Source organism: Tyto alba, unplaced genomic scaffold, assembly GCF_018691265.1.
Source record: "Tyto alba isolate M040663 unplaced genomic scaffold, T.alba_DEE_v4.0 Super-Scaffold_6, whole genome shotgun sequence".
NCBI lineage: Eukaryota > Metazoa > Chordata > Aves > Strigiformes > Tytonidae > Tyto > Tyto alba.
Window position 1 is genome coordinate 37,495,676 of NW_024881327.1, and position 27,442 is coordinate 37,523,117.

The 27,442-nt window shown below is 35.0% G+C and overlaps 1 protein-coding gene across 18 annotated transcripts in view; it reads right to left on the minus strand.

Annotated features, from left to right (window-relative positions):
* SLIT2 (slit guidance ligand 2) overlaps positions 1-27,442 on the minus strand; it is a 262,325-nt gene that overhangs the window by 80,345 nt on the left and 154,538 nt on the right. For 14 of the 18 annotated variants that reach the window (XM_042807974.1, XM_042807965.1, XM_042807962.1 and 11 more), the window contains exons 6-10: positions 20,556-20,627; positions 16,472-16,543; positions 13,525-13,688; positions 12,972-12,983; positions 11,047-11,185 (exon numbers count right to left, since the gene is read on the minus strand). In XM_042807974.1, the coding sequence (XP_042663908.1) occupies positions 11,047-11,185; positions 12,972-12,983; positions 13,525-13,688; positions 16,472-16,543; positions 20,556-20,627 (459 nt within the window). The remainder of the gene's footprint in view (positions 1-11,046; positions 11,186-12,971; positions 12,984-13,524; positions 13,689-16,471; positions 16,544-20,555; positions 20,628-27,442) is intronic. The other 4 variants (XM_042807975.1, XM_042807973.1, XM_042807969.1 and 1 more) reach the window with 1 other exon arrangement.

A 27,442-nucleotide genomic window follows, 5' to 3' on the forward strand; every position in this document is an offset into this window, starting at 1 on the left:
CTCTAATTAGCCTATTTTTGATGAAAGTTGTTATGCTACAAAAAAATACTTGAGCTGTTCAGCCTATCTATTAATTTCACCAAAAAAAAAAATTATGTAATCCTGCTACACTCTTGGCTCGTGACAAGCAGTGACTTGTCAAGCTATTCTCATTGAGCAGAAACACTAGCTTGAGAGAAACAGACAGTGTGGCAGGAGTTCTTACTACCTGCTAAATAATACATGGACTTACACCATAAATTTGCCACAAAAATTTAAACAAAGCTTTTTAATAGAGAATACTTTTCACAAGTGGTTGCTGCTTACTGGACCACGTATTTAGCAACGAAGAAAGCATTCCATTGATGATGAAACACAAAATAGTGAAAAGAGTATCCGTATTTTCTTTTACAGCAACTTCACTCACATTATTGCTGAGGAAAAGTTATCAGTAGTGAAGAGCCATATGTGAAAATAAAATCTAAGAGTAACAACACCTTTGGAGGATGGCACAGCTGTCAGAGCTCTATGAGGGTTTTTCTGGAAGAACTAGATGGGCCTTCTCCAGATTCCCTTCATGCTGTATAAAATATTCATTTATTCCATGCTTGAGTTATTTTCTTTCCCTTGGCAGAGTCAGAGAGGTCTCTCAAGGTGCCTCTTCTACTTCAATACCCACCAGAAACTTGCTCAAAACCCCTGAGCTGGAACAGTGTTTATTCTGGTCAGCACCTACTTCCAGGATGTCTGGAAACCAGCACTGGTTTCACATGTTTCTTGTCCAGTTGTTGTGTTCTGTGTATCTATGTCCTCTTGACTGTTGAAATTATCTTCTGTCCTCTGAACTTAATTAGTTTTAAAGATAGGACACAGGGATATGAAGAAAGTCAAAGATGTGAACAATGGCAGCACAGAACACATGCTAATAAGGAACAAATTAAATATTCCACCTACAAATGTCTGACAACTAAAATAAGAAAGTTGTTATTTTTTTAAAACAAAACAAAACAAAACAAAAAAAAAAAAAAAACAGAACAACAACAACAAAAAAAAAGCATAAAGCCACATGATTTACTAGTAATTTTCAGATTAGGAAGATGTTTGAGTAAGAGCATGACAAATGATTTCTCTTGTGTGTGTTAAGCAGAGAGGATTAGCTACCAAATTAGCAAAACCATCTATTTTTGAGGCAGTGAAACAGAAAATATTTTACATTTTGCCTGAGAAATATTAAGGTAGGAATCCCAAAGATAAGTTAAATGTCATTCAGTGAAATCTGCATTGGCAAATTAAATACATTAAAGAAGTTAATACCTCAATAGACTCCTTTACCCAATTTTAATGTGTTTCACATTTATTCAGTACATTGCCTCATGGATAATGCATTATTCATTATTCACATGTAATTATTCTGTGTTTGTATGCATATATCATATGAAAGATGTTAAAGTTTTAGCAAATTTCTACATCTTTGATAAAGCAAACAAACCATTTTGGTTTATACTGCAACAGACATAAGTACTGGTTTTGACAAGAAATAATGACCTTCCTGAGAGCAAAAGTATATGTAGAGAACTGTATTCACATCATTGATGACATAGATGAACAATCTAAACTGAGTGTTACTTATCACAGGGAGTGGCAAGCCATAAAACCTTTCTAGTAAAATGATGAAGTATTATTAGGTTTATTTTCATGCAAAGATTTTCAAAGTTAATGGCCGTATTTGCATTAACAGACTAAACAGGGCCAGAGACAGCTTTTAAAATTAGGTGCTGCAGAATGTGCAAAAGTTTAGTCTCAGTGTAGACTGAATCTAAAGTTTTAGTTTCATGTCAGCTATTTTGCACCTGATATTCCATTTCATTAGGAAACTTTATTGGTCCTCCTCCATATGTAAAGCCATACTCCTGTGAATTCTTTTGAACAAACTTCTAGGGAAAAAATAAGCATATAACTAATACATTATAACTCATAACAATGAATCTAAAAATCATGTACTCTGATATAAGCTTCTGGACATAAAAATGCAGTAACTTTTAAGCTAAATAAAAAGAGCAAAAGCTTTATATTTCACTGAAAAATCTGAAGGCCTCCCCAGTCCACTGGTAACAAGTTTGAATATCAAATCCAATGCATTAGTCAGGATTGGTCCTAAAAACATTGGTCTTAAAAACCTTTGGGAAGGGAAAAAAATAAGATTTGAAGAAAAGTACACATGAAGTACAATTGAAGAGAAGCACATATGAGGAAAGTTAACTTCAGAATCATGGCAGCTATAAGAAACTGCTCACAAGTTTGGAATGTTAGATTAAGAGCTGAGAAAATATCAGTCAGATCATGTGAATTTGTCAAAGGTGCATTTATCTAACAGTAATGTCTCCACAAGGTAGGTATTTATGTATCTTTTCACGCACTTTATTTCAATCCAGTAATTTCTGAGAATTAAAAAACTGGCATATTTTTCTGGCCTCCTACTGACCAAAGTATGTATCAATATTCATAAGCAACTGAATACTATGATAATTATTTTATTTTTTTTATCCATAAGTAGACATCATCTTTTCACCTGACATCTGCATACACTGGTAGTATTGTATGCATGTTATTTCAGGAATTGAGAAAATATTTTGATAATCACAAAGTTTCAAAAAGAGCCATAAGAATAATGAAATGGATGTGAAACATTTCATAGTGAGACCAAAGAGGTCTGTTTAGGGTAGCATCAGAAGGCTAACACATATTTTCCGGAAAATATTGATATGGTTATAGAGGATTCTTGCAACCTACTAAAAATCTTAGCAATACATATTGAAACAAGACCAATGACTATGCATACACATGTATATATAGAAACAAACTTGGCAAAACCTTTCCAGAACTTCACTGGATGTGCAAGACCTCTGGCTGATAGTGTACTGTTTAAGAGGCAAACTATATTTATGAACTAACATTCTGTATAAAAAAGACTAATATTTTGATTTAAACTAAAAAAAAAAAAATGCAGACACTGGAAAACAATCATAAATTTAATGTCTTGTAATTTATTACATCCTCCCTTCAGCATTTGGACCCATTCCTTTCAAGCTGTGAAGATGCAGGGTTTGCTCTCATTTCTGTCAGGCTACTGTAGATAGCCGAATCACACTTTGAGCTGCTAAAACCAGAGAAAGCTGCTTTATCTCTGGTGTTTCAGTTTTCCCGCTATGTGAGTCTTTGAACTGTCTTCAGTAAATGTGCCTAAGCCCTTCCAAAGTGACTTTTCTCTGTTAATGACCATTCTTAGAAGCATCTTTGCATCTTAGTGTAAGAGTCTTTCCATTTAATAGCTATTTATTTAAGGCTGTACTTTGGACTTTTTGTTAAGGATGAATTTTAAAAGACAACAGAAATGGTGAAATTGTACACATGCCAAAAAAACTTAGCTTGGAAAAGATACATACATTGAGCTCTCAGTTCTCAAATAAAATTCTGCATTTACACAAAGCACTTCCCCAGTTTCTGCAGTGTGATCGGGTCACTCACCACTTTATCTTGGTTAAGTCCATTTGTCAAATTCAGTTCTGTCAGATCTCATTTCCTTTCCCTTCTTTTCATTCCTTGTCCCCTTTCTCCCCCTTTTTTTTTTTTTTTTTTTTTTCCCTTCTTTAATATAATTTGAATGTTACTGTGAGAGGCAATCTCAAAAGCTTTTAATCCTGCTTAATATCACAGAGCTCACAAAGATGTAGTTGGGTGCTTGGCATAATAATCAATCAACAGACCTATGAAAACAAAGTATGAGGGAGAATAAGATGGAGGAAGATGAAGACATGAAGGAAAACAGTAGAAATCAGAAAGGTAAGACAAGATAATCAGAAATGTAAGAGGGGAAAAATTAGGAATGTCATGGGAATGTAAAAAAAGTTGTCATGAAACAACCATACAGATTCTAGTTTTAGCATTCAAACATTAGAAAGCTCCATTCACAAGAAAGAACAACTTTATCTTGAAGGTCACAGTAATTAGGAAGTCAGTGAGTTTTTACTACACTGGATTATGAAAGTCAACTGCTAAAATTCCTGACTCCTATATGTTTTTTTTTAATTTCATAAGTTATGTGATTTAGGGTCTTTTGTGCCTGTTACAAAGACTAAAATTATTTATAAAACTGTTGCTTAATTAACAGTGGCACCCCTCTAGTGACACTCCTCTCCAGCAAACCTTTCTCCTCCCTAAAACACCATTGTAGTGACTGCTATCCTTCTTAAAAAAAAAAAAAAAAGTGATAATTTTGATCATTTAAATGGTTTTAATATAAACAAAAATTAAGAAAAAAAAATCAATTTAATTCCACACTTGTTTGCTTAAATAATCATTTATACAAAGATGTGGTCATCAGAGCAAGTAATCCTGCCCTCCTCCCCTCAAAAACACTTATTGCAATTGTGTTTATTTTCTTCTATTCATAATACTATAGTAAGGAAAGAGGTTTTAGAACCACTTTGACTGGTAGTTCAAGACACAGAAGAGAAAATCAGAAGATTGTAAGAGTACCATGTTCACGAGGTAGTCTGGCTCATTAATGTTTTTTTTGCCTCTTTTTTTGAAATAAGAGCCTGCCACTTACTCATACCATTCTGAGAGTAGGGACCAGTACAATTAATAGAATTGCTGCTGGGTCGCTATTTGTAAGGTTTCTGATAGCCTGTTTGAACATATGCCAAAAAGTCTCTGTTCGAAGGGAACCAGAGTTATTTCTGCCAATCACTCAAACAATTTTCACGCAGAAGGTGAATTCTAAAATGCAACCAAGTGAAAAGAGATTAACGGTGCTGAAAAACTAAAATGTGGAAGGAATGCCTGCATAACAGCTGATAAATGTTATCGCCATTAGAAAGGCTATACTTTCTAAACCCAATTAAAGTAATAGTTTTGAAACTTAAGAATGACCTTTAATGCCTTTAATATATGAGCTGTATGACAAAAGAGGAAAGTGCTAGGTGCATTAGGCCACTAGAGCTGGTTAAGCTCAATAGACTGAACATGCCAATGGAAGAGCATCTCATAACATTTCTGGAAAAGGGGAGAGGTTTAAACAATAAATCTAAATCAACTAAAATGATTATGTTCATAATGAATGAATAATGTATCATGCTTTCCTTAAGTCAATGGAAAATGGTTAAAGTAAGGCACACTAAGTAACAAAAGTTTTAAGACTACAAAGATGTAACATTTATGGGCAATGTATTTTGCCTCACAACATTTACAATATAGACTTTAAAATAACAGGGCTATGGGCAAGTTTTAAAGTTTCTGAAATGTTTTCTGCAGGTCACTCATGGCATGCACCCTTTTCATGTGGCCCAGAGGCAAAGGTGCATCAGTGCACCTTTTTAATTCTGTGCTTCCTGCAGAATTAGTAGGTGCACTAAAATTGGGGGAATCTTAGTGCTTAACCAATTATTTTGCTTTTTAAAATATATATGGAATATGAAATATTTCTTTTTCAAATAATATCACATTGATTGGACAGACCCTGAAAGGAAAACCTTAAGTATTCTTATTTGGTTGTTTGTGAGTTTATTTAGATAGAAAAGAGGAGGATTAATTTTGCAGAAAGGGTGTAACTTGTAGAGATACAATTGTACTAAGTCAATAAAGATTAAGAATTACATTTACTGAGATGCTGAATACTTAATTTTGCTCTGAGCTTTATCACACCAGAAGGGAAAAGAAGAGGACCACCAAAGGCTTTATTCTCCTTCCATTTTCACTGACAGCTATTTGGAGATAAGCAGTCCTGTTACTGAAGGCCTCTTCCCAAGAGGCCCTTGGCAGACAATGCATTGCCTGCTAATCGACTTCACACAATGGGAGTTGCTGGCTTTGGCCAACTGACTTCTGTACCAATTGAGAAGTCAGAGTGATACAACAAAACCCTCTCAGCAACACCTTGATGCTTGCTGGTAAATCCAACTGCCCTGGAATGAAACAGCATTTTTGCAACTGGATCTGTCTCCTCCTGCTCCCACCATCACACAATGCCTGCTTCTTTCACAACTACTTAAGCTTCCAGTGCAAACTCATTTTCCTCAATGGTTTAGGATATTACACTGAACTTGGAGACAGGGAGGCTGCAGTGCAGTGCAAGCACACAGTCTCCTTGCCAGCTCTGCTACAAGAGCAGTAGCCATCAGCAGAGAAGACAGCTTCTACTGTCTTAAAATGCCATCCCAAACCAGTTGTCCAGCAGAACTACCAAGGCAATACAAAGTCATGACATCAGTATTAGATTCTAAACAGAAAGCCTTTTCTTTTACTTTTCCAAGAAGAGCTAACTCAGAGCTTCAACATGCAAAATTTTACTCAGTTGAAACTGCATATGTTTAATGTCAATATTATATTATATTTAAAGGGGTTTTTAGAACATTATTTAGATAGAGGTTAATTTATCAAACCCCTGGGGGAAAATAAAAAAAAAAAAAGCACAAAATTGTCAGTACAGAATGTATACTTTAAACCTGCAGTTTAATTATATACCCCAGAAGGACAAAGAATAACAACATTATTTACACCACTTAGATTTTATGCAGCATTGTCCTAGATGGACTGACAATGTAATGAATACAAAGTATTTTCATGCAGAAACAGAACAGACAACATTTTATCTAAAGGAAGTCTGCATTGGGCAAAGAGGAAGAAATAAGTGCTTCAGAGGGTACTGAGGAGTTGAATGAGGTCAGGCTTCCCATTGGAAGAATGGATGGAAGAAAAGGATAGAGGACATAACAAAACATTGCAAAACCACGAGCACATGTTGAAGGCAAACTTCACAAGAACATCAAGAAAAAAAAAAAAAAAAACCAACAAAACAGGATTATGTACCTTAAAAAATTAAATATGGATTATATTCTTACTGTGAGTAACCCGCTATACACATAAGAACAAAGAAATAAGAGGCAGAAATGGATGGAAAAATGAAATCGCACAAAAATAATTTGTCAAATTTTAAGCAACTCTATAAAGGAGGGCTGACGATAAAGTTTAATGTTAGTTTCATGGGAGAAGGTTATTCACATGACATGCAATTAAGCAAAGATTAAAGGCAGGAAAGATGCAAGCACCAGAAGTGTCTGTGGGCCATAAGGTTGGCTGAAGCATAACATGGCAAACTGGTAGTACGCAGCACTGGATTCTGCAAAGACAGCCTATAAAGAGGAGACAACATTGTAGGACAGAGAAGCTTGCCCAGAGTAAGGCAACTTGAAAGTATTATGGATTATTCACATATTCTTGCCAATTAAGTACATTTAGAAAATCAGATGACCATGTTCAGTTGAAAATGCAGAAAAAGATTGACAAATATGAAAAACTACTGAAAAGATTGAACAACACCTAGCACATGTGAAACAGAAGTATAGTGCCAATTTTCTTGTGGTGTGTACAAGAATCTGGTGATGGTGGTATAAAAAAGAGTGAATTAATAATAATTTGGCTGTTAAAACCTATACATCCTTCAGAAAACAGCAGGGAACCAGATCATTTCTCTTTCCCTTCCTCCCTGAGAACTGCGGAACTCCTGCCAAAGCATGTGCTTAGAATGGTGATTAAGATAATAAAACCATGTGTGTGGGAACTGTATAATGGTGGTGGTGGTGGAAATACAGTGCTCATTATGTCCTTCTGCCTCACACTCAGAAGCTCCTCAGCATTCTCAACATTACTGTGACAGCATGGTCTCATCTTTTCAAATGTTTACTGTCAGCTACCATTTTGACACACTGAAATATTATCACATAACGAATAAATGAAAAGAGATTATTTTATGGGATACAATCATTCTTTCTAAACTAATCTCAAGGGGTTGCTATAGGCAATAGTTGCAAAGTACTTCTTTAAAAATGAAGTTTTAAAACAGTTTTTATTTTATGATAACAATATAGGAATGTCACAATCTTTCTGCATGTTGAAGTTCATTAAAAGAAGAGGACTGAAGTCTTTCATGGAGCAACTTTGAAAATAGCATACAACGAGATTCAGTGTTCAGGAATGTCTGTGGATGGAATAATAGGATTACATCTACAAACTTCTGGTTCCTGAAAAAACTGTAAGAGCAAAGAAAAAAGGCCTTGGACTCTTCATGGATAGTTCTATGGAAAACATGATGCAACATGTACTGTCAGATAAAGAAAGCAAGTATTAGGATGCAAAAGGCAAATGAAAGAAAACTAAAATTCCATTAATGTAAAGTCATGGTTCACTATCATCTGGAATACTGCATTCAACTCTGGTCACTGCAGGTCAAAAAAATTTAGAAAACAAAGAATTCCAAGAAAAAAGAAGAAATTAATTAAGACATGAAAGGTTTTGGCAACCAAAAAGATTGAACAGACTTGGAACAGACAAATTATGAACCCAGATGTATTTTCTGTCCCTCTACAAAGACAAAGGAAAACAAACAAAATTTTAAAATACTATATTTTAAACTAGAAGATTTTGAGCACAACCCCTCCCCAAAAATTTATTAGCTCAAAATAACAGGCAGATTTAGAACATGGTAGGGTTTAAAGCAGATTAAATGTTTCAGAGGAAAACTTTTTCCTGAAATTTAGGCAAATTTTCAGGTTTCAGAAAAAGAATCCCAACATACATTAGGAACAAGGAAAATACTTGTCTGATTGGTGTTTTACTTCTGAAGTTGTATATTGCTGTTTCCAAAACATCTTTCAGGGACAACTGATGCAGGCCACTGGCCAGGGTGGAGTGCTGGTTTGATCCAGTCCCATAATTTCTTTGAGAGTGATGACCCTTAAAATAAGATTCGGGAACACCCTTGCAATCTCCAGTAATTAATTTATCAAGGAAGTATAGATGTTAACATCACGTTCCCCCACTAAACTATGTAGCTCTAAAAGACAGTGATGCAAAACTCAGTCTTCCGATGTCTGTAATCATTCAGTGGTTAGCTCCAGAAGTGTAGCGGGGAACGTTTGAGACATAGTCCCTACTTCTTCCTTGAAATATTTTTCCTCCTTCTCTATGCACACAAATGTACATATGCAAGTAAAAAAGCCACTATACAGTTCATTAAATAATGAAAACAGTCTGTGCAGCCTTCCCAGGCAGGCGCTGTGCATGGATTTTCTGAAGTAGTCAGAGGGATTTTTCTGAGAGGGGTGAAAGGTAGAAGTATTTTTATTATATAGCTGAATGACTGAATTGGGCCAGGTAGGGTCAGCCAGGTCAGTCTTAACAGCAGCAATAATGAACTGATAGACATGATTATTATTCACATCCTAAGAAGAAACCACAGTAGTTCAGATTCTGTAAAGTTCAAAAACACAGGTCAGATATCAAGAAGCCGTGAGATTGCCTAAAAATTCTACTTTAACTTTTAAAATCTTATTGCGGAGGCCTGTTTTCAAATTTTCAAGATCTTACGTACAATAGGATGGATGTTCGGGACACCTCTTCCGTTTCACTTCAGATATCTGTTCCCCTCACCTTTCTTATTCTAAAGACTTAACATCATCTTACATCAAGGTGCTCACAAGGTTTTTATTCTGAATACTTTCTTCAACTCATTTACTCCTAGCCAGACCTTCCTTACCAGGTTGTTGGCACAGTTACTTTCCCACTATTTCCCCAAAGGGAACTCCCAGCTTCCCTTCCAAAACACTGCCTCCACCATCCCCAGTGTAGAGAGATGCCCACGTTACTGAGTCCTTGCCCATCTTGTCAGGAAGCTCAGCTTTTGCTTTTGTTCCTCCCCTGCACAGAAGACAGTACAGCAGTAACTTTCTTTCTGCACCCACACAACCTCTCAGCCACATTGCTCTTGAAGCCTGCAGGCCCTAGAGTGCCTTTGCTATGGCTCTGCTCTACAGTCAGGACATGGTTGTACTTTTTGTAAATGTTTCTGCTGCATATGACATGCCACACATGCTCTTCCACCCACAGGTACACAGTATTAACATGATGACTATACCACAGATCCCAATCAACCACCTTACTTTTGCCTTCTCAGATTACACTCTGAGGATACAGCTTTAGCACAATATGTATTATGGGTGGTATAGGTTGATGATCTTTCAGGAAAAGATACGGTTCTCTAATTGGGAGTCTGATGAATAAAGTGACTGAAGGCGAGTGTCATGGTTTAACTCCAGTAGGCAGCTCAGCCCCACACAGGTGCTCGCTTACTCCCCCAACAATGGGATGAGGGAGAGAATTGGAAGGGTAGAAGTGAGAAAACTCATGGGTTGAGATAAAGACAGTTTAATAAGGAAAGAAAAAGGTGTGTGCACAAGCAAAGCAAAATAAGGAATTCATTCACCACTTCCCATGGTCAGGCAGGTGCTCAGCCATCTCCAGGACAGCCCGGCTCCATCACACGTAACGGTTATTTGGGAAGACAAATGCCATCACTCCAAATGATGTCCCCCCCCCCCCCTTCTTCTTCTTCTCCCAGCTTTCATTGCTGAGCATGACATCATATGGTACAGCATATCCCTTTGGTCAGTTGGGGTCAGCTGTCCCGGCTGTGTCCTCTCCCAGCTTCTTGTGCAGCCCCAGCCTACTCGCTGGTGGGGTGGGGTGAGAAGCATAAAAGGCCTTGGCTCTGTGTGAGCACTGCTCAGCAGTAATGAAAACACCCCTGTATTATCAACACTGCTTTCAGCACAAACCTAAAACATAGCCCCGTATTACCTACTATGAAGAAAAATAACTCTATCTCAACCACAACCAGCATAGCAAACAACCCTGAAGGCAACAGGGTTTATCACCTGCAGTGAAAAGCCACTCACTTGTATAAAAGCAAGTATTCATGAACGCTTTTAAAACCAACTCAGAATGCACTTTTAACTATGGATTATGAGTAGTACATACAAAACTAACTCATAAGAGAACAAAAAGGTCTTAAATATTTTCATATACATGCATATTCCTTTTATATTTGAATTTGAATGTGCTTTCTAAAATTCCTACCCTATATAATGCATTAATTTATACAAATAACAAAAATGAATACATAGGAAAAAACGGTTTTCTGCAAGTTCATCAAAAAAAAGTCAGACTACGCACATTTCAGTAATGGTTTCTGGAAGGTTCGTTGGGATCTCAGTAAGGCCTTTCCCACGACAGTCCACGATGTTGTTACTGCAGGTGCATGCAGCAGGGCAATGCAAGACACTGCAGGACGGGGCCATGAAAGATTGGTGACCTGCAAAGGAAAAGAGTTTCTCCTAAAATTGCACAATACTGTCAAACAGTAGTCCAGTTTACCTCAACAGTGAAACAACACATTTTACACTTCCTTGAAAAATTTAGAGTCAGATCTTCTAAAATAAACATTGTAGGCTATCAAGACTTTTGAACTGCATTAATTTAAATACCCAGTTAATATCAACACGTTGATAAAATACTGAGAGGTGGAAGACAAATGCTCAACTACTGTACTAGCATTATAACATTTTTCAACTTCTTTAGCAAGTTGCATTCAAAATCATCTTGTTAATGAAGACTAAGTGTGATCCATTTTTCAGGTATATTTTATTTATTCTGTAGTTTTGAAAAATAATTACTGATTTATTTAGTTTTCAAAATTTTGTGTAGTCTTAAAAATACATGCCAATAGAAATGCATGATCCTCGCTACAAAAACTGAAGGTGTCCAGCTAGTTGTGTTCTATTCTGCTAATACTTATTTGAGTATAGTCCTTCAGTTATATATCACTTACAGACAGTTTTGGAGTTAGGACATTTTCATTCAATCACACAAAAATAAATAAAAGCTTTGACTTTACAGCTCATACTCTCAGTCTCTGTGTTAGCTCAGCAGATTTCTTCCTCCCACAGTCTACCATTCTTAGTAACTCAGGTGGCTAATTTATGACCTTCCCTCCCCCCTTCCCCCAGTTCTTGGGCTATATGTTAAACTCAACATTTATAATTGCATTTAAACATAATCACTTCATATTTAAGTTTGGTTTAGAATGTTAACACCTCATTATATTTTCCCACAAATTGATAGATTGCACATTTTATAATATATTAATGCACTCATTTTTGTATAGATTTAATGATACAGAATTGCTGTTTTGTAATGATACAGAAAGGCACAAAGGGATGAGAAAGGCATGAAGCCCTCTTTTTCTTTCTTTTATTTATTAGGGTAAAAAAAGCTAGAGACTGCTTTGAAATTCTCAGGGAAAAAAAAATTGACTATGAAACTGTAACTTAATCTAAGATCTCTCTCACTATATTTAATGTCATATATTAACACAGGAAGGGTACACTGATAATGTAAGTTGCAGCCAGTGCTGCTCCTACTTCAAATAACTGCTCATGCCTTAAATTACTGAAAAGGTTAGTCTTTTGAGATAGTAGTTTACAGTACAATAGTTTGATTTCACATTTATGTACGAGTTCCAAAAGCACAAACAGCTGCCAAAACTAATAACACATACTACTACTTTATACTAACAGGCAGGAGTTATTTCACCTGCCTCTATTAAACAAAAATAGAGTGATTCAGGGAAAAAACATGGTTATTCTCCTTCCTCAAAATTTGCATTATAAAACTGTTCTTGACACTTGGGCTCTGCAGCCATACAGTTTTCACATAAGATACATGAAATGATCTTCTTAGGAGCCCTTATAAGTGTACATAAAGGTAATGGTGAGAATACTGTTAACATGTGCATTGTAAAAATGGCAGTGCCTTTACAGTTTGATGTCAGAGATGGTTTAATAAGGACAAAATATTGTGATCGCCATAAAACTCTTTTAAAAGCAGAGATCTATTCAAATTTTGGCTTATCTGGAAATAGGCTTCTGGGGCTCTGCAGACAATCAACCAGTAGAAACAACCCTGTTGATTCACTGAAATGACAGATAGTGAAATTCCAGCTAGTTCGTAATGTTTTTGAGGAAACTTGACACAGTAAAAGTTTGCAGAAAATTTTCAATCTGAGTCTAAAAATATTTAAATAAGAAATATAAACTTGCCTTCTTCCTCATCTAGAAGATATGAATAAAGGAAAAAAATTGAATAGAGAAAATGTGATTAGTAACGAAATGTTAGTCATTTCATTTCATATCAGAAAATAATGTGATGCACTAAAGCATACCGATAACATTCAGAAAGTTACTTAGGGATTCAAAATATTACTTAAACTGCAGAAAATAACAACAAGAAAAAGCAACAACCTGTAAAGTTAAAAAAGACTAATTCCTTGTTACTAAAGGCCTTATGTTCTCAGTCAGTTCACCTTTCATTTAATTTTCTGCATCTCTCCCCCATAATTATACTTTTAGAAGGCTATATAATCTATGTGAATGCAGCATTTACACAAGATTTCTAAGGACAGAAGCACACACACCCCGCACCCCACCAAAATACAAATAGTGATTAAAATGATTAGTTTATTTTTTAATAAACATTAATGCTTGCATTATGCAACAGCTAGCAAAAGCCAATGTGCAGCACTAGCAACCACTGCTGAGCTGTTGGTAGGCATGTTTTAAAACAGAACGCTGTGAACGAATCTGTTTCCCTTACCACTGCAGACAAACTCCCGTTTTTGGACCTCTGCTACGTTGTGTCCCCGGAGGTGGGATGGCCCCATGCACTGGGTGTAGAGGCCGACCCGTGGCCGCTGCCGCAGCCAGTCGGACAGCCAGGCCAGGTGGCAATCACAGTAGAGGTTGTTGGAGTGAAGACGACTGCATGGAAAGAAACACATCAATACCTTTAAATTAGGAAGAACAAACAGAAAAGCAACCAACTACCCCAACCCCCCCTTCAGCAAGCAAATATGCTGAGTTATTAATAAAAATTGTTAATGAGGAATCAATTTTTCATGTTTTTCATTGAAAGTCTGGGAGTTAAATGTTAATAAATAAAACTATACAAGCAGGAAAAATACCTTTTATTTGTGGTCTAATTAACTGGAAGAAAATAGAAGGCTTCCTAATAAAGTAACCTATCTGTATTTTCTTTTTTCTTGTCTAAAAGAAATAAGTAAATATAAAAGAGCTTGAAAGCTACCGTGGGACTCTTTAGTCCAGATCTGTACAAATAGTGAATAAGACAAAAATGTCTCAAGTAAATTGCTCTATAGTGATAATATACTGTCAGAAAAAAAAAAGAGTTAATAAAAGATTTGGTTTCCAATTAGATATATCTGTAAGTCTGGCCATTATTAGTCTCTATAGAAACGGCCTGCAAAATCCCTTTAACAGGTCATATTCATTTTCTGCTGAACAAGACAGAGTAATAACTCAATATAAACCACCTTTTTTCACATCCCTTTTCTGATTTCCTCTCTTTTTGTTTAATCACAGAAAGGGGGATTAACTGCTTTTGGCTCCTGGGGACCTACGTTCTAAGCAATGCCTGAAATTAAAAGACCAAATGGCAGCAAGCGATGGAATTAAGTAAGTTGCCTCTCTGTTGGCAAGGTCCAACACAAGACCATGGCTCCTTGCCAAGTGGCAAAAAGCACTTTGCCATTGATAAAATATCAGACAAATGTATTAACTAAATTAGGTAAATTACTTTTCTCTGGCTCTTTCTTTTCTCTGTTGCTTACATTTTTTCAAACTACAGAAAAGGATGTCCACAGCTACAAATTAAATCCTTACTCAGAATCATCCATAACAGAGTAATGTCATTTTGGTCCTTTTTAGCTGATGTGCTCAATACTAACTACGTAACTGGAAAGGAAGTGCAAGAAATTCAGAATTTAGACAGGAGCCTCATTAATCCATTAAAAAAAAAAAATCTGTAAAGCAACATGAAATGTGTAACAAACATAAAAGATTTTCACTAACTCACTTTTTTTTTTTTTTTTTTTTTTTTTTTTTTTCCCCATAAATGATTACAAATTAAAGGCAATGTATTTTCCTGTACTAATTCTTGGGTGGGTGCTTTGCAAATATAGCTCACAATACAGCACACTCATTCAGTACAATCTGTGGCCAGCTGTAGGCAAGAACACCATTGCAAATCAGAACTAATGCCACTGAAATCAATACAGTTATACAAGCATATTCTGACTGCAAATGGGATGTTACAGCTATAATCTAGGACTCTGACTGTCCATTTTCTTTTGTTTCTAAAATAAATTTTCAAAAGATGAAATATCCCACCAAGAAAGTGTAAATGTTGCTAATTTGTTTCACTGTAATTTGTGGTTCAGAATATAAACTATATTTGAAGGTTTGAGAGAGGTATAAACGTCCATGCTTTCAAGTCTCAGACCAAAAGAATGGAATGAAATTCTATTCTCAAAATATAACCGAGGCCACCAAAAGCCCGTAGTCAGCACTATTTAAGTACTCTTGTATTTGTCCAAGCAAGAATAGTTACAGTTCTGTTATGATATCAACAGAACTACTCACCTGTATGAAGTTTCTTCAGTTACAAATGGTATGTTAACTCGAGTGAATAGACTTACTGATTTCAAAACATTTGTGCAACACAACATGCACAAAAGAAAATGGACAAGCTCTTTGTAAAAGTAGTTCTTTAACAGTATAGAGACACTCTTGAACTCTGATAGAATCATCCCATTCATTTCTGATTCCTATTTCACTGGAAAATCTGTTTCAAAGAGAGTCTCAGGACCAAACTTTCAAATATTCTGGTTTTGCCACTCAACACAATATACAGTTATTTTTAGTTCAGTATAAATAAACAAAAGAAATAACCCCAAACTGTATCACTTGCATACACACTCTTTTCATGATGTTTTGGTTCAGAAGGCTGAAGTGTTCTGTGAAAGTCATAACCTCTAAAAACGGGGACCTTATTGTAAATGCTGACACAACTTTAATTGTAATAGCATTACCGGGTGATGCTATAATTTCATGTTACAAAGAATGTTGGAGAGCCAGTTTAGTTTAATTAGGTCTGCTAGCAGTACAGTAATAAAAGCATAAAGATTTCCCATTTATCACATCTGACAGCCAATCAAAGATTCTTCCATGTTCTTAAATGAAATGTGACCCATTCAATAGCTCAAAGTAAAACAAATTTTTGACTTTCAAAACCCATCAATTTCTTTCTCTATACAGCTGTAACATATAAAAGAGAATCCCCCCGCCCTATTTTTTTTTGTTAGAAGGTGAAGCTTTTCTGTGACTGAATACAGCACTATGGAAAACTCAGTTGAGAAAAGCCCATGAAACCATTATCATAGACATATTCATCCCACATCCTAAAAGAGCTGATGGAAAAGGATACAACTGCTTCTTTATCTCCTGAGTCCCAAGTATCAGCTTTGGGGTCACTTGTTTGCTTTACCTTACAGAATTAGGCTCCGTATACACACACACACACAGACTTTACACTCCTCAACCTCACAATACTTCAGTACTTTTTAAATAGATCTTACGTTTCTTTGCCTGTATACGTATTTATAGACCATGGACAAAAATTGATAGAGGTAAAAATTATATACTGGACTGATAAAAATGGCAGCTGTTTTTGTGGGACTACTTACAATGTTCTGAGTTTGGGCATATGGTTGAAACTTGCCACAGACAGTCGAGTGATGTTGTTATTGTTGAGAGTGCTGCAAAGTCAAGATGAGACATATTAACATGTTACATCTATGTCACATTTACTACACTTTTAAAAAAGGAATAGCTAATGAAGATCATCATGTACTGTTTTTAGGGATGGGTATCGGGTTAAAAACCCTATGCTTGTAGGTATACTTTTCCTCCCTGTTCAGTCCCTGGTAAAACATCGTGGTTTGACCATTCAATTAATAATCCTAAATAAATTTAGGTCCCAATAACCTGTGATTCACTCAAACTCATTCCACCAATGTTGAGAACATCTATGGTGTTAAAGCTAAGCTTGTCACCTGGATGTAAAAAAGAGAGTTCTTGGAGAAAAAGCCTTGATTCTAGGACTCTGTTTTCTCTTTCTAGATTCTGAGAGTCTGTACTTTTGACAGAGAATACAAGATCTGCCTGTTTTTTCAAGAATTTTAGGAAAATATTAACTCTGGGCTGCAATTAGGTTTTCTGTGGAACAGTTGCTATAGATGATCCAGAGCTGCATGTACAATAGAAGAGTTTCTGTTATACAGTGGAAAGATTTGGGAATTTTAATACTTTAGCAAACCAGTAATTTAAATTTTAGACAAGGTGCCTGGAACTTGAGATAGGAACTAGGAACAAATCTTAGCCAGTTGTTGGCTAGCACAGACACATCATACTCAGTAAGCGTAGTTTGTAAAGATAATGAAACTTTATGAACTATACTGCAGTTAAATATTGGTTTTAGGCTGCAAATAAAATGCAAACAAGCTTGACTCCAAAACAAGAAAACAAGCTATAGAATTTACAGTTTTCACTTAGAGATTACTCATTTGAGCAGAATGAGAATGTGCTCTGGGATTTCAAACACAGAACTATGGCACTAACAAATAATAGTTCCCACTAACGAAACTTTTTTCCCCTTTTGAAATACAGAATGCTTTACTTTTTCCTTTTCTGTTTTTTGTTTGTTTGGTTGGTTGGTTTGGTTTTTTTGTTTGTTTGTTTGGGTTTTTTTAATCACAAAGTATAATTTGTGCTCATTCTGAATAAAGTTTTAAATACTTTCTGATCCTGAAACACAGAAAGGTAAATTCATGGCACTCTGAACAGGATCAGGCTATACACTTCTGCATTAACCAAGCAACTAATTACTGGTGCAGTGTGCTGCATTTTACCTTTGTGTGCTTACTCATTCCACATCTTAAGTGTTTTCTTCACTGTGTATGAGGGATTTCCCCTGTGTGTTCTAAGGGCTACATAAACAAAGATGAGAATAACCAAAAGAAGAAGAAAAAGGGAAAATCATGACCTTTTTCAAAACAGAACAAAAGTGAAACAACAAAAAATGGCCAAGTGGGTACATCTGTAAAAGGTGTCTTATCGAATAAATGACAATCAGTAAATCTTGCAGGATTTTCTTACAGTGTCCACATGGTAAATGACAGTTCCCATAGTTCTTTCTGCATAACTTCTCAAAAGATTTTAAAATCATAAATTTTCAATGAAGGGAATTCAAATCAGTACATACTCTATAGCTGTTAAGCTGTTTATACAAGGTGTATCTACAAATGATTTAATTTTCAGTCTCAGATGTTTGATGTTTGCCTTGCTATTTTATATACATGAGCTATTAATTTAATTTTGAAAGGGTACAGGAAAGCATCAGGAGTAGACGTAAGGGATACATAAGGAATTAACTAATTTTCATACCTATTTCTATCTAACAATGAAAATATTTGATTTCATTAAAGAGATGTATTTAAAAAAAGTTGGCTCAATAGTTTTACCTAAGCATTACATACTATTGCAAAAGTGTGATGACTGAATGACATTTTTTTAATTTTGTAGAGACATTAATTCTTTTAATATGACAGAACTAAATATCTTCTGATAGTCTGTTTCCCCAGTATGGCAGATTTTCTCTTAATTGAAAAAAAAAAAAAAAAAAAAGAAGAAAAAATAGGAGAAAAAGGAAAAATAAAATTTCAGAGAAATTCACAGGGAGGATTATACCTATAATTGCTTTCATCTTTCAGAATTGTTCAGATTTCATGTTCATTTTGTATCTTTAACACTAACAGCCTCTAATATTGTGCAATTATTTAACCAATATGTATGACCTGTTACTTTGGTAAACATTTCAAACTGTCACTAAGCAGGATTGCAACCTATTTAAAAGCTTTATCACATACTTGTAGTTTGAAGTAATCTACACATTCTGTGCTTAGAATAATTAACTCCAAATGAAAGTAAATATGTGGTCTTATTTGCTACTCAGTACATATACAGTAAGGCCTGATCTATGTATCTTTCATTCTTTAAGCCATATTGGAAACAAAGGTGAATTAGATACAAAATCTTCAGTACTGTTTGATATATCTACCTCAATTTTTTTAAAACTCAATCTTTACATCATTGCTTATCACATATTTCAAGATAGTGAACATTTAGTTGTATATTTGAACAATGTTAATAGTCTATGTATATTCATTCACAAAATTCTAACTACCTACTTTTTCAGCAGACATTTTAACAGGTTTTTTCCTTCTTTGCATTCATTGAAATTGATGTGAAAATTTTACCACTGACTTCAACTGGTTTTAGAACACTAAAAATTGCAAGCATTAAAAATGCAAAAAAAATTTGATTTTTAAAAATATACATTTAACATTTTCACTTTTAAAGAAAGGTTTGTATTAACTACCATAATAACTAGGTTAAGTCATCACTGGAAAAATTGTTCTGTCATATGTATCAGTTCCAGAGATAAAAATCTCACAGAACATGAAGTTTACCAACAGACAACCAACAATTCATCAACTTCACTATTAGATGTAATACTGAACCTACAGTGCATTTTCCATGGCTTTAAAACAGAAAGTTAACAATAGGCTTGTTATTCTACGATTATAAAGTTAAAGAAAAAAAAAAAAAAAAAAAAAAAAAAGAGCGGTCAGATTCATTCATTCATATGTAAGATCAAGTATTGCTTAATAATAAAAAGCTTTAACAGCAGCATTTCACATTTTCTTTTGTTTCTTGGACATATAGACACCATCTATTGTCAGAGAAGCTTCTTTACTTCTGAATCTTAAAAATAACCCACTAAAAACCACAACAAAAACCCCCTTCCTTAACCTCCTCAAGCTGTTGCGATTTACCAAGTGTGATTCAAACTAACATGAAGTAACTCAATGTTACACAAAGTCTTTCACTTCTTTTAACCTAGAAAGCCCAGAAAAAATGTGACATTTTGATTGACAGAGAAAATATTTCAGGAATGTGTCCTGTGCCTCAGATTTTTTGAGAACTGAGGCACTTTGCTCGTTACAGTAACTATTTTCAGGTCAGGGGTCACTGATGATAATTTTGTTACCTTTAACCTCACTGATGGCCACTTTTGAGACAGTGAGGAAAAAGTATGCAGAAGAGTATTGCAATACTAACCTTCAGTGACATAAATAAGAAATTTTTCTACACATATATATATTTATACAGATAAAATTTGTTAAAAAGAGCAATTAATGTGGACATGCTGAACATCTTAACATGTAACAGTAGTGTTCAATAGAAAAGTGCCTCTTTGAAAAACAACCACATAGTAAAATATAAATAGTACATTGTTCCTTAAACTGAGTCTGAAACATCAAACAGATGTCAGAGGATACAACAAAGGCAATCCTGAAAATGTTCAGCGCTTTAACAGTGATGGATAATTTGCAAAGTTAATTGGATTCATTAATACTGCCACCCCCATTTTAAAAGGAAATATATTATTTTCTTACAGTATCTGCCATCTGCTTTTTTTTTTTTTCTTTTTTTTTTTTTTTTTTAATGGCTGTCTTGCAGAGTAAACGAATATCTCTGCCTCTCCACACCTTCTTACCGTTTTATAGCACATTGCAGTGGATTATTTTAAGACATCTTTTCACTAGACCATCCTGACACCAGGCTGCAGCTGGTAGATAAGCTTCTACATTAGTACTCCCCAGATACTGAGCTCTTGCTACAAGTAAGAGATACAGGAATACTTACAGCACTTCCAGGTCGCGCAGAGCCCTAAATGCCCCATCTTCAATACAGCTGATCTGGTTGTAATCCAGTTGCCTGTTAAACAGATTAGGAAGGTATTTGTAAGGGAGATGAGTGCTGGCAGCATCAGGTGTAAAGAAAGCCTCCTGAAGGGCCAGCAGATCTAGGCCGTGCTAACTGAAACCCTCTCGCAAATACGCTCGTACGCTTGAGACTGTCACACAGCATGCTGGCCTGGATGCTGCCACAGAAATCCCTTTTTGTTCTGAACTGTCTGCGCAAAACAGCAGCGCTGGGAAAGCTCCAGTAAATAATAACTGCACCTTATATTAAATGCCAAAGGAATGCAATTTCATTACATCAAGAAAAGCTATCCATTAAAAGCTCTCAGCGTCATCTTGCTGAAACAATTTCATTAAGGTAAAGGACGGTAAATCACTTAATGTCACACGCATCCCCTCGGTGACCTAACAGAATCCATTTATCAGAGCAGCCCAGCTGCATGTTAATTCCACCCGCCGCGGCAGGGACTGGCGAGAACCACTTTTAGGGGTCTCTCTGCGTGCGTGCATGCCTGGACTGGGTGGAAGGTACAGGGGGGGGTGTGGGATTTAGAATAATTACCTTCTAGAGTATTTCTACAGGTAGAAATAATACTGTCCAAGGTCTTTACATACTTGGTTACTTATCTCCTTTAATTCCGCTCCAAATGAAACTAGTATTTCTGCTGTAACCTTCAGTCAGTGGTTTTCTACGTACTTGGTGCTCTCTGCAATTACGTGCACATAGGATGTTGTAACCGAGCACTTGAATTCTGGACTTAAAACTCAGCAATCCATCCCATACATTATTAATCTTTAAGTATTAAGTTATGAAAAATTTATATTCATTTCTCTGAAGAATATTATTACCTTTTCAATTCAAAACATTGATACAGTGCATACTGCCCAATTAAAAAAAGTCTGCTGAAATTAACAACGATGAAAATACAAAATCCCAGTTTCTCTGATGATAAAAGCTTTCCCTATGAATACTTCCACATGTCTTACGCACTTCAGGGCATGACTTGCAAAGCAAAGATGATACAAACCTCACCTTAACCAACCAGAAGATCTTTTCCAAGCCGGTAACTTATCAGTGTTAGGCAATATATATGAGTAAATGCATGTGAAAAATACTAAGAAAGTGAACAAAATAGAAATGAACTCTGCCCTTCCTTCTTCAATTATATATTAGCTAGCAGGGCTAATGAGGCTTTTACTAAAGCATTTTCTATGATTCTTCTGAATCTATGATAACATTTTACTTTATAAATAAATTATCACACCCACTGTTGAATGCAATGTACCAAGTTCTATAAAGTTCTTCTAGTTTTATCCATATTTTTAATCTGAATTACTACTACACGGGAATAAAATATCATCATAACTGTAACAGCGTCTGTGTTTCTGTGTACTGAAAGCTAAATGCAAACTATGATTTCCTGAATATGATCTTTAATCATTTTGGTGCAACGTTACAGCACCAGTGCTGCAGTGTTGGAATATTTAAGCCTACTTTCTCATGCTTCTTCAATTTTTACTAATGAATTTCATTTAACAATTAAGTTAATAGCCTTTTTATTTTAAAGAGGTAAAATATATACACAGTACAATTCTCTAACCTCTTGAACAATTTATCAAAGCTGTTTGAATTAGTACAATGGCATGAAATGTTACCCTTGACACAATACAAAAGAGAAATTGTTTCCAGACAAATTGGCAAAATCTTTTAATGCCATCAAATTTGCCTAATGCAGTCTGCAGGTTAATCTGTAAAAGGGTAAGCTGTATGTTTGCCCATATCTTATTATCCTTAGATGTCAACGTATAAATCAGTGCTGACACAGCTTCTTCTAAATCATCCATATTATACACAAAGGAAAATCTTTTAACAGTAGAGAAAGCACTTGAGCAAATCTTGTCCTACACAAACTGAAAGGCAGATTTCTTCCACTAGACTGGCAGCAGTTGTGGTGCACCCAAAAACTTTTGGACTCCTTCCTTTAATGAGTCACCATGACCACTACCTTAGCGAAGGGTGAGTTGTTTTCATTCAGATCTTCTTACCAAAAGGATTATTTTGTTTGCACTGAACTAATTAGTTGGTTTTGATTTGTGGGAAGGGAATTTTGCAGGTGGGAGAGGAGAAATATTTCGTAGTTTTATAAATTATTGTCTTTGAAAGATAATACCGTCTTTATGTTGTAGATGATCTTCCATCAGTTATAACCATGATATAAAAGGACCAGACAAACACCAGGAAGAACAACTGGCGTGATAACTTTTTAAACTATGATACAATGTTGAAGACTGTGTGCCTGGTTTGAATAGCAATTTATGGTATTTGTGTTAAGGCAAAGATATCCACTGCATATATAATCCAAACAGAAAGATAGACGATATTTCAGCACCAGTATATTGTTAATTTATGATGTCCATTTAATAGATATACTGAAGCATTGTGAATTATTATGTCAAAGTTTGGTTCCTGATAGCAAGCTGTGTGAGCACTATGACTTAAGACATAAGCAAGACATAATACAAAAAAAAAGGGGACATACTTCTCTAATATTATTTTTTATAATTTGGTTTTAGCATAACTTTCAAAACCACACATAAAAATTTATGATACTATAATGAAACTTTCCTCACCATAAAATTATTGAGCATACCAATAACCCTAATTCCATTTTAGAAAGCGTTTTCTTTTTTTCCCCCAAGAGCTTCTTTTCTTCTTTTCAAATTATTAAAACACCGTGAGAACAGAAACTGATCAAATATGGATAAGCAACTCTGGCCCACCCTCATCCTTCCCCTCTCCCCAGTTTCTATTCATCATCTTCCTCCCTGCCCCATCTCCATGTTGGATCTTTTCCTTGTGAGATCTCTTCAACCCTTTGGAAAATCACTATTCCTTTCTGGCCCCCTTTCCACAAAGCAGTTGATTACCTTTAAAAGTGCCATTCCAGTGACGCTCACAAAACGCCAAACAACAGCTGTCACATACAAAATCTTTCCATTGTCACAGAGAATTAATTAAGTTTTGCACCCATATCTGCAGCATTACCTGGGTAATTCATATACTTACTAATCTACTGCTATTTAAAATGTTAATGTTTATGTGAGTCCAGCTATAAGAACTAGTAAGAACTAAATAAAAATCATTCAACTAATAAGAAAATGTCTGCTTTAAGATGTTTTTTATTTATTGCTTTTGCTGATATATCCTACACTATATAAACATGTTGGAAACTTATATTTTCTTCCCTTTTAGCATATGTTGTCTACTAGATAATGATAAATAAATACCTAAAAATAAATCTTGTTATCCTACAAGAAGAGCATTTAATGAGTAACAGAAGATGTTGCATACATTTGAAAACTACTACCCTCATACAGAAAAAACTGTTATCTGACTCTGACAAAGAAAACTTCCTTTACTCATTCCTAGAGGCTGTGTTAAAAGTTGTGACAATTTCAGTCAACTTGTCTGCTTTACTCTCCTGCTCTTCATGGCTTGAGAACACTTTGTGGTTCTGTGCAAGAGAGGTACTGTGCAGCTTTACCTACTCCTTTGTTCAGAAACAATTACATTCTTCTCATGTATAAGCTTAATGGTAAACATTGCTTAAGAAGTCATCAGGAAAAGTTACAAGTCTTTCTATATCCCTACAGTACCTTCCTCCCCAGTAAAACATTTAGAAAAACTTTCTAGTTTTAGCATATGGTATGCTGGATTTTAATCATTAAAATTTTTCCTTAAGAAAAGAACAGAGTGCATGATATTTATCACTGCAGTACAATCTTTGGAAACAGTCACTGTTTTTAATGTCTCATATATTTTTTTTTACAACAGAATGGAGTTATGTTTCCTATTTCTCAATTCCCTTCTCAATTTCAATAGGAATCAATAATTTCAGATGCATTAGTTAAGAAAGATGTAACAAAATCATGTAAGAATTTATTCTAACTTTTTATCAAACTTCAGAGAACTGTTTGTTTCCAATGACTATTACTATATATTGTGATTATTCTTTCATTTGGAAGTGTTGTTTTTTTTTTTTTTTTTTTTCTACTTGCTGTTTATTTTGCTAAAGTAGTTCATTTTTTTCTTTGCTAAATTTCCCCTGTAAAACACTGTGAATGATTATTTTTGCAGAGAGAAAATATATTCCTGTTCTAGCATGAAAGCCATTTTAAGCACATATCCCATGAAAGCTCTGTTAGAGTAGTTTATTTAAGTATTAATTAGAAAAGCTTCATCTGTAGAACTATTTCTACTTATTCACTCTACATATTAACAAAACTCCTCCCAAGTCTCTGCAACATCATTATGTCTCCCTGTTTAGTAAAGCAGAGTCAGTCTCACTTTCCAAAGTAGTGTAGATACGAAAGGGCCTAAAGACTCCTGAGAGTCCAACTATCTTTTCCATGAGACTTCAACACTGAATGAAAGCATAAACTGATTTCCTTTAAAATTCAAATTCTCAAAAACTATATGCATTATTTTCAGTATTTGACACAGCCAAATAAAATTTAAAGATAAAATTGAATCCAAGTCTTCCTACAACAGTTTATCAAGTCAGATCAAAATAATCTTCTATCTCAATTTGCCTTGTATTATCACAGAAAAACCTATGGGAAACTGCATAAACCACAGTGACATTTGGTACATTTCCTAGTAAAAGCAAAGTCCACATTTTTCATTAGGGTAAATTCAGACACCATGTAAAATTTTGCATAAGTATTGGCACTTACCTTAGCTGCTGAAACCAAACTTAATTCAGCTACCTAGGTTTTATTTATCTAACATTTATTGTCACTCAAATAATTACCTATTTCTGATAGATTTTTAGATTCTACCTATTTTAGACTTTTCCTCAATGGTCCAACTGCCAAAAAAAGACTTGAAAGGAAGCTCTTGATTCACATTTAGAGATTTCTGATTTGAAACTCATCTTCAAAGGCAAATACTCTGCTTGATTTAAAACATAATTGACTTTAATATTTCATAAGAGAGGTAGTTGATAAAAAACAAACTGTTTTCAGCAGGCCAAATTTTAGGAGAGTAGTCTGTAATGAAGATAATAACTTTTAAAATGGTATTGAAATGCTATTTATTTAAACGGTCAGAAAGAACAACTTTTTTTCTCAAAGGCCACAAGGTAACTGACCTTTTTGGCAACAAGTGTTTTAGGAGGCAGTAGAAAAGTGTACCTATTACTTTCTTAATTTCTTCAGAGCTATTTTTGACTTTAATAAAAATCTTAAGTATATATTGAATATATTTTACTAAAATCCTTCTTGATGTATAGCTGAAATGCAGGTGGCTGAACAGACTAATAGTTGAATTAAGATTGCCAGTAAGAGCAAGCATGAGAAATATACCTGTTCTAAATTATTAAAGCAGGTCTTAGACAAGCAATGCATTTGTATTAGCACTTGTACAGATGAGCAGACAAATATACTTTCAGTTGTAGTGGAATTTTGTGCATGATCTGAGAAGAAATCAGTAATTAGAACATCTTCAGCAGGATTCTGTGTTTTTTGACTGCTAATAAAATTGAACTTCAAAAAAAGTCCAATCATTTCCAACAAAGATTAATACAAAATTCAGTTATGCCTTCAGTGACAATGCCAGTTTTCAGCATAAAAGAGGCATCAGGGCAACACCAAGTAATATTAATCAAGGTTTTGAACAAAGGTTAGTGTAACAGGAAGGACTTTGATTGGATGTTGGTGTCTGTCTCTCTCTTCACTAATTCTCCATTTTCCCAGTCAATTTAATCTGTGAAGTTACTGCATTGCCCTGCAGCCTGTATCCTTGCAGTGACAGCTACAGTGTCCCCCAATTGCTGGGAAAAAAATGGAACCAAATGAACACAAAGGCACCAAAGGAGAGAGTAGTAGAAAGCAAGGTTAAACTGTGACAAGATAAACAGGGAAGAAGGTATAAAAATATTCCTTGGTATTTTTAGTATCATTTGATGTTGTATATATTTAGCATCACAATTCTGCCATGATGTTGGTGTATTTCTTTCCATCCTCTGCCAAATATCAATTACACAGTGTAAAAGAAATCTTAGAAAATTTTACATACTTCAAATTGGAATGTCTTAATGTAATTTTATCAAAATCATCAGACCAGGGGCCAAAATCTACTTTTAAAAAACTGGGCATAACACTATTGTTCTTTCAGTGGTGTTCCATGTTTGTTTGCTTCTTAAGACCAGTTATTTTCTTCCTAGTAACCAGATTCAAAAAACAACCCATCCAAATTTATAATCTGGGCAGATAAAGCATTTTCTTACCATCTTAAATACAAATAAAATTCCTGAAGTTAAGGAGATTTTAAATATCTTTCACATCCAGTGAGTACTGTATCACCAGGGAGGGTTATGAAACCATCATTAACATTTATATTAAAAAAAATCTGTGATTAATTTCCAATTTATATGATAATTTATATTTATTTTTTTAAAAACAGCAGGTACCACTGTGTTATCTGAAGAACCTAATTTCTTGGTGCATATTTTTCTCCCTGAAAAAGTAGCAAGTTAGGAGTAACTTTCAGAATTATATTTCCAGAATTTGCACCCTATTTTCTGCCAAGTCCCAGATCAGCAGCTATACTAAAAGTGGACTGCTCTTCAAGTCATTGCCATTGCACAGGAAAATCAAGACTTTGAGACGGAGAAGATAGTTTTTTTCCCACATTTGGATCACCAAAATACTGGATACTGGGCTTCCAGTCTGGGGAACCTGTACAAAATAAGCTGCTCTCTTTTTTTGTCACTTTTTCTGAACATGATTCATTACCAACAATTGGGCTGCATTCGCAAGAGTGAA